General features: G+C 40.6%; 1 protein-coding gene across 1 annotated transcript in view; it reads left to right on the top strand.

Annotated features, from left to right (window-relative positions):
- Nucleotides 1–3,853: 3,853 nt before the first annotated feature.
- psmd12 (proteasome 26S subunit, non-ATPase 12) overlaps nt 3,854–8,507 on the top strand; it is a 30,716-nt gene continuing 26,062 nt past the window's right edge. Inside the window, exon 1 of the mRNA XM_052033183.1 lies at nt 3,854–4,221. Coding sequence (XP_051889143.1) covers nt 4,117–4,221 — 105 coding nt within the window. The 5' untranslated portion in view covers nt 3,854–4,116. The remainder of the gene's footprint in view (nt 4,222–8,507) is intronic.

The following is an 8,507-nucleotide window of genomic DNA, read 5'->3' as shown; positions in this document are numbered from 1 at the left end:
CAGTTTCAGGTAGGTTTCAATGAGATTCCCCCCTCATCCTTCTGAACTCCATTGAGTACAGGCCCAGAGCTATCAAACACTCCTCAAATGTTAAGCCTTTCATTCCTGGGATCATTCTTGTGTACCTCCTCTGGAATGTCTACAGGACTCCATCCTCACAATCTTCTCACATAACCTATTGATTTATACATTTTCTATTTTATCTTCTTTGAAAGAATGACCAAAATATTAATAAGGTTCTTAAAAGACTCCCAGCACTTTGATTTATTGATATTCCTGAAATTACAACCCTTGTTTTAATTAGCATGATACAAAAAAATTCATGAGCTCACATTTGTTGTTGGAGACGAGAAGAAGGAGACAGGAATGGAGGTTTAAGATAATGATTTATGGTGACAAGAAGGCAGGAGTTATTTCTGCATTCCAATCTATTCTTTGTGTTTAGTTTATGCAGTGTGGAACTGGACCTTATAATGGTTGAGTTGGAAGAGAAAATACTAGACATGCTCAGCAGGTCAGATAGCACTTGTAGAGAGTTAATTTTTCTGGTCAATGGCCTTTCATCAGAACAAATTCATTACAACTACGTCTGCAATGTTTTACTTTTGGAAAATGCTTCCTTGGATGATGGTGCTAGTGGTGAATATTCGGGATAGTGAATGAAAATATGACAATCTAGCATGTTCTTGAGTATTATTGGACTTGGATATCAAGGCAACTGGAAAGTATTCCATCATTTGCCTTACATGCCTTACTAATGATGACATAGGCATGAGGTCAGAAGGTGAGTCACACACCATAGAGTTCCCAACATCAGATCTATCTCGTCACCCCAGTATTTATGTGGCTAATTGGTATAGGTATTGGTTTATTATTATCACTTGTACTGATGTACAGTGGAAAGCTTGTCTTACAAACCAATCGTACAGGTCAATTCATTACACAGTGCAGTTACATTGAGTTAGTACAGAGTGCATTGATGTAGTACAGGTAAAAACACTAACAGCACAGAGTAAAGTGTCACAGCTACAGAGAAAGTGCAGTGCAATAAGGTGCAAGGTCACGACAAGGTAGATAGGTAGCTCAATTGTGTTTCTAGTAAACAGTGACCCCAAAGACATTGACATCAGGATTTCACCAACAGTAATGCTCCTGAATGTGAAAGCAAGCTTATTATATCTCCCTCATCTTGGAGACTGTCATTGTTTGGCATTAATGTGACATGAATATTCCTGCCATTCATCAGCTCAATGCCACAAGTTGTCCATTTCTTGTTTCATGCAAGTATATTCTGTTCCATTATCTAAGGAGGTGAGAATGGAATTAAACATAGTGCAATCAGTGAACCTTTCTACTCTGGACCATGCAAATTCCCCTACCAGTTTGACTTTTGCTCAATTTTATCAGAACTCCCTGATGCATTATTTGATCAAATACTGCTTTGATATTAAAGGCAATTACCTTCACCTCAGCTCTGGAATTCAGTTCTTTTGTCCATATTTGAACCAAGGCCGGAATGAGGTCTGGAATTAAATGGTTCAGGTGAAAACCAAATTGATCATCAGTAAGCAGAATACTTGCAAGCAAATACCACTCAATAACACAGTCCATAATTCCTTCTATCATTTTGTTAATGACTCAGAGCATTGATAATTGGGTAGATGAGGTTGGTCCTTCTATGGACAGGACATACCTGGGCAATTTTCCATATTGTCAGATAGATTCCACTGTTTAGCTGCACTGGAACAACCTGGTTTGAGGTGAAATGAGTTCAAGATCACAGATCTTCAGCACCACAGCCATGTTGGCGGCTTTGGTAGACTCAGTATATTCAATCGCTTCTTACTATCACATGGAGCAAATAAAATTGGCTGTAGTGAGGATGTGGTCCACAGGAAAAGGCTAATGTATATTATTCAATCAGCACATCTGGCTAAAGATGGTTGCAAATGTTTCAGCTATCCCTGGATACAGCAGGGTTGCAGAAGTTTGATATGGTTTAATGGCTGTTTATAACGTGCTTCTTCTGTTCTTCAGCATGCATGTAGTCCTATAATGTTACAAAACCACTGGGCAACTCATTTTTAGGTGCAGACAATGGTGCTCCTGATGTGCTCTTCCATGCTTGCCAATGAATCAGGGTTGCTTCCTTGGCTTAATTTTAATGACAGAGTGAGTGATACACTTATGTGTAACAAGTATGAATACATCAACTGAAAGATCTCATTAGCCTCATTCTTCCTATCCTTGTTTTCTTCTACACCGCAATTTATTTTTCATACAGTCCATCTACGGATTTTTTTTGCCATTAACCTACACAATAAAGGTAATTTACAGTAGCCAATTAACGTATCAGCATGTCTTTGGGATGTGGGAGGAAACCAAAACACCCAGAGGAAACCCAGGTGCTCACAGAAAAGTGCAAATTCCACACAGACAGTACCAAGATCAGGATCAAACTTGGTCCTTGGAGCTGTGTAGCAGCAGCACTAAATGCTACATCACTGAACTGCCCATTATAAATGTCACTTTAGTTAAGCTTTTGAAACATGTCCTTTTCACAATTACTCAAAGATAAGCTACAGGGCAAAGTTTTAGAACTTAAAGGAACCGAGACAATGTATATGAGTAAATATTAATGATATATTCTGGTAAGTTAGGTGCATGCATATGCTCAGAATGCACCATTCACATTGGATCATGGCAAAACATCTATTCCAAGGCCAGCCTTTTCAGGTAATAACTTTAATGAAGACATTGAAAGGCAAAAAGGATAACTCATTAGTCTTATTGAGCAATATGTGTTTTTATTATAGATTTGTTCATCCCTTCCTTATTTTAATAAATAACTATCAGATACTGAGAGAAACAAATCAGAGTGGATTTTGGGAATTATGACACCTAATTGTCAACTACCACAGAACGACTGCATGAACATATTTTTTGTAAAATATTCAAGTCAATCTGTTGACACAACAGGTGCAAGACAGCCCATGCATTACTGAAATAATCTTTTCCAAGAATGAATAGGCCCTGTTCTACTGCAAGCATCTCAATAAGCAACTAGTAAAAGAATATTGTTGCTGCAAGCACAATTAATAACATACATCAGCATTAGAACAAGTCAGCGATGAAAAGTCATTGACCTGAAACGTTAACTCCGTTTCTATCTCCAGAGACCATCAGACCTGCTGAGTATTTCTAGCATCCACAGTATTTTGTTTTTGTAAGAAAAGTCAAGGTTGAGTGAAAGTCATTAAACCCATTGAATATGTTAATCATTTGCACCAGGGAGACCATAGTCATTGGTGCCTAAAATAATTATTAATGGCATAAAATATGATCCATCTGGAATCCCATGTGGCCCCAAAGACATGAAAATAACTCCAGCTGGTCAAGTGTTTTGAGCCCAAACAACTTTTGACAGGATGCTGACAAAACTTGTCACCTCACCAAAAGCTGAATTATTTTATATTTGATGTCCCTTTTTAATGCTAAAGTCCAATGAAACATTTCTTAACCTGTAACGGTAAGTTTCACTTCACGCACATTTAGAAGGAGTAAAGGACAGCTCCACAGATGCCTCTCCCCTTCAACATCCGAGAGAGCTGACGACAAGCCGGCAGCTGCAACGCTCCCTCAAGGGTTTGGTGCCTCTTAAACTTCGGGAAAGCTGAAGTAAACTGCCTCACTAAAAAATAAACTAAAACAGTGATGGTTCTCCTACTCTTAATGGAGTGGCGTTTCCCCCGTCCGCCTCCAGCATGTCCCATTGACGCCTGCTACCGCCACCGCCGACCCGCCCCATCCTAACGGCGCGCATTCCATATTCGCGCCGCTCGAGCGCCAACGCGAGCTCGCGCGTGCCCGCCGCCGCCGCCGCCGCCCCTCCCCTTCCTAACGGTGCGCGTTCCATGCCCGCGCCCGCCGCAGCGTCCTCTGACGTCGCCCGCCAGTTGCTGCAATGACGAGCACGTCGCCTTGTCGTTCGACGTCGTCCGCCTGTTACTGGGTTACGGCGGCTTCGGGCCTTTTCTGTTGTGAGAGGGATCGCGCCGACCTTTCATTCAGAAAGAGAACAGTGGGGGGAAGAAGATCAGGAAAGCTGCAGCGACGATGGCGGAGGGAACCGAACGAGCCGATGGCAGGATTGTAAAAATGGAGATGGATTATAGTTCTACTGTGGACCAGCAGCTCCCAGAGTGCGAGAAAATGGCCCAAGTAAGTGCCAGTCGTTTGTCACTGAGTCATGCGGTTCGAGTGATCAGAGTGAACTAGGCCTTTGGAGGCAGTAGGCCTCAAACCTCGGCTGGTTGCACAACTACACCAGCTCTGGGTGCATTTGGATCAGTCATTCTTTGACAGGAAATAAGGAACGCGGGGGAAATTAAACCTGCTTTTTTAAATATGTGTGATAAGTTGCCGAAACCCAGGTAGAAACATACAGCATCCGTGTGGAGTGCCTGGACTGCTCTTCTATCAGTGTAAGTTGTTAATTATATTGGATAACGTGTAAAAGGTTATTGCACGAGATACGAGCGCATAGGGTTGAGGTAACATGTTGACATGGACAGGGGAGTGACTCACTAACAGAGAGAGTGGGTATAAATGGGCCATTTTAGGATTAACTGGCGTTTCATCGGGATCAGTGCAGGGGCCTCACTATTTATAATCATTGTTGTGGACTTCGATGCAGGAACTGAGCCAAATTTGCTGATGACCCAAAATTAAGCAAATTGTGAGGGGGAACAAAAGAGCCCATAAAGGCGCATTGATATTAATATTTATTAGTCACATGTACATCGAAACACACAGTGAAATGAGTCTTTTTGCGTTACTGAGAATGTGCTGGGGGCAGCCCTCAAGTGTCGCCACGCTTCCGGCGCTAACATAGCATGCCCACAGCTCCTAACCTGTACGTCTTTGGAATGTGGGAAGAAACCGGAGCACCCGGAGGAAACCCACGCAGACACGGGGAGAACGTACAAACTCCTTACAGACAGTGTGTAAGGACAGCGAGTAATTGAACCGGGGTCGTTGGCACTGTAATAGTATTACGCTAACCGCTACACTACCGTGCCGCTGTAAGAAGTTAGCAGTTGGGATAATGTGAGCTTATCCACTCCGGAAAGAAGAATGAAAAAGCCTATCATTTAAATGAGCTGAAACTACCAAATGTGGTGTTATAGCAGGCTCAAGGAACCCTGGTGCACAAAATTCAAAAGGTTGACTTGGAGGTAAAGTGGTGACTATGAAGACTGTTGGAATGTTGACCTTTATTGGAAGGGGTATAGAGTATAAGAGTCAGGAAGCTTTTGATGCAAATTTACAGTGTTGGTGATATTACACTTGGACAGTTTGGTTTCCATATAGTGTCACAGAATTGTATAACACAGAAACAGACCCCCAAGCCTATTATCAGACATCCATTTACACCAATTCCATTTTATTCTCCCACATTTCCATTAACTCACACCAGATTCTGCCATTCACCTGCACACTTCAGACTTAGATGAGCACTTGAATCACCAAGGCATAGTAGACTGCAGACCAAATGCTGGTAAATAGGATTAGTATAGGTGAATACTTAATAGCATCGATGTGCCAGGCCGAGGGGCCTTTTTCTCTGCTGTATGACTCTATGACTAATGGCATTTTTCAGTATCCAATTAACCTATCAATGTGTCTTTGGGTGTGGGAGGAAACTGGAGCAGCTGGGGGGAAACCATATGGTTACAGGGAAAGCATGCAAATTCCACATAGACAGTACCTGAACTCAGAATTGAATCTGGGACAGCAGCTCTATTAGCCACACCACTGTGCTGGAAGAACGTGCATTTTAGGCAGTGCAGAGAAAGTTCATTGGGTTGATTGTGAGATGAAGTGGTTGACATGGGAAGAAAGGTTAAGCAGTTTGGGTATGTACTCATTTGATACTAAAAGAATTTGATGATATTATTGAAACATGTAAGATTCTGTGGGGACATTTAGAACTGGCGGGTGTAGTTTCAGGAGCTCATTTCAGAGGAGGAATTTCTTGTCTCAGAAGCGTGAATCTTTGACATTCTCTTACCCCTGAGAGCTGTGGAGGTCGAGTCCTTGAGCACGTTCAAAGGCAGAGATTGATAGTCATTTAAACTGTAAGGGGCTTGAGGGATATGGAGAGAGAGTGGGAAAGTAGTATTGAGGCCAAGACTGGATTAGCTGTGTTATTGAATGGCAGAGCAGGCTTGGGGCCAATTGGCCTACATCTGCACCTGTTTCTTATGTTCTAAGTGTTAAAAATACACAGTCATTCCCCTAACCCAGGAAAATTGATTATTTTTTAAACTGAATGGATAAGAAAAGCTCCCAAGAAGCCTCTACCCCAAGCTTCTGTCCTTAATGTGTGACGTTTACAATTTTATAGAGGGCCTGTGCGCAAGATTAAATAAATAAATAGAAGAATTTGGATCCTAAAAGTGGATCCCAGTATTAATCTACATTCAATATACAAATTAGGAGTGGCTGTCAGCCCCAAAAGCCTGCTGCATCATTCAATAAGATTATGAGTGATCTGATTCCAACATTAATTCTGCATCCCACTCCACTCGTAGTAACTTTTAACCCTTTTTTAAAATCAGGAATCTTTGTACCTCAGTCTTAAAATAGTCAAAGGCTCTGTTTCTACCACTCTGTGAGGAAGAGTTCCAAAGACTCAAACCCCTCACCTGTCTTAAGTGGGTGATCTCTTTATTTTTAAACAATAACTCCTAGTTCTAGATTTCCCTACAAAAGGAAACATCCTCTTCACATCCATCATACTGTATGAAAACCCATCAGGATCTTAAATGTTTTATTCTTTATGTTTCACTCTTCTAAATTCCAGTGGATGCAAACCTCGCCTATCCAACATTTCCTCACAAGAATACCTGCCTGTTCCAGGTTTTAGTGTGGTAAACCTACTCTGAACTGCTTCCAGTGTATTTACTTCCATCCTTGAATAATGAGACCACTACTGTAAACAGCACTTCTGAATGCTCGATGTAATTGAAGCATAACCTCTCTCCTTTTGTATTTGGTTCTCCAGGCAATAAACAGTAATATTCTGTTATCTTTTCTACTTATTTGCTGAACTTGCATATTATCCTTTTGTGAATCATACACTCAGACACCCATATATCTCTGCATCTCAGAGCTCTGCAATCTTTCACCATTTAGATAATGTTTTTGCATTTCTCCTGCCACATTTCACATTTTCTCACAATATGTTCATTTTGATAGATCTTTGTCCATTCACTAAATCTATGTATGTTCTTTTGTAGTCTCTTTATGTCCTATTCACAAACTTGCTTTCCATCTTTGTGTCACCAGCAAATTTAGCAACCATACCTTTGGTGCCTTCATCCAAGACATTTATATAAATTGTAACAAGTTGAAACCCATGTAGCACACCACTCATCACATTTTGCCAAGTAGAAAATGACCCTACATCTGTTTCCTGTTTGCCAGATAATATTTTATCCACACCACTGTGTTGCCTTCTACACTAGGAGTTTTTCTGCAATTGCCTTTGATATGGCATCTTATTGAAAAGGAAATTTGTGGATTTTACAACAAGGAAATAGGCTGTGTCATTATTTGCTCCTTAATGGAAGTAAACAGGCTCAATCATATTCATAGTCCTAGTCCCACATCCCATTGTCCCTTTATTCTTCATCCATTATATTTGACTGTCTTGTACTGGGGTAAAATTGCATATATATTGACTGGATAGATTCTTAGCAGCCATATGTATATGAAATTAAGTATTTTTTTAAGTTTTACAATGATGAATTGTGTGGCTCAATTAGAGAAACTGAAGTGGTGAGAAATAGAACTCTATCCACTTCAAGCACCTAGGAAATCCTCAAGATCACAAAACACAGTTAACAGCCATTATCACATTGCAGTTTGTGAGAACTTGTCATGTGCAATTTGGCTCCAGCTTTTGCAAATTTACCTGGACCATTTCATAAATACTTCATTGTCTTTAAAGCTCCTCAAAATATTCTGAGGTTATGGAAGGTCCTGTGAGAATTTGAATGACTCTTTTGCTCTACAATGAAGAAAAAAAATCTCAAGTGTGATTCCTCATTTCACAGATAATTATATGGATTCTAATTTCAGCTGCCAATTTAACACCTCCTCAATGATAGTTTTATGCTATGTGTTCATGTTCATTGAAGGAACTGACTGCATGAATAAATTTCATGTTGCATTCTTCATCTTTAATTCTACTCGCTCAGTCTTTATAAACATGACAAGAAGCCTCCAAGCACCTGCGCCCCCCCCATCCCCACAAAAGCTAAAGTATTATGTTCTTATAAGATGGTAACATTTTGAAAAGTAAGGTGACCTCCACACCTGAAGGATGAACAGACTGCACTGTGTGGAAAAATCAGTTGGAGTTGGTTTTAATTTATTTCTGACACCAAAAGTATTGCAGGGATATGGATTTCATATTTTTAATTTGGTGAACTTACTAA

This window comes from Pristis pectinata, chromosome 18 (assembly GCF_009764475.1).
Source record: "Pristis pectinata isolate sPriPec2 chromosome 18, sPriPec2.1.pri, whole genome shotgun sequence".
Lineage (NCBI taxonomy): Eukaryota > Metazoa > Chordata > Chondrichthyes > Rhinopristiformes > Pristidae > Pristis > Pristis pectinata.
The sequence above is the reverse complement of the archived record's forward strand: the minus strand, read 5'-3'. Positions and strand labels throughout refer to the sequence as shown.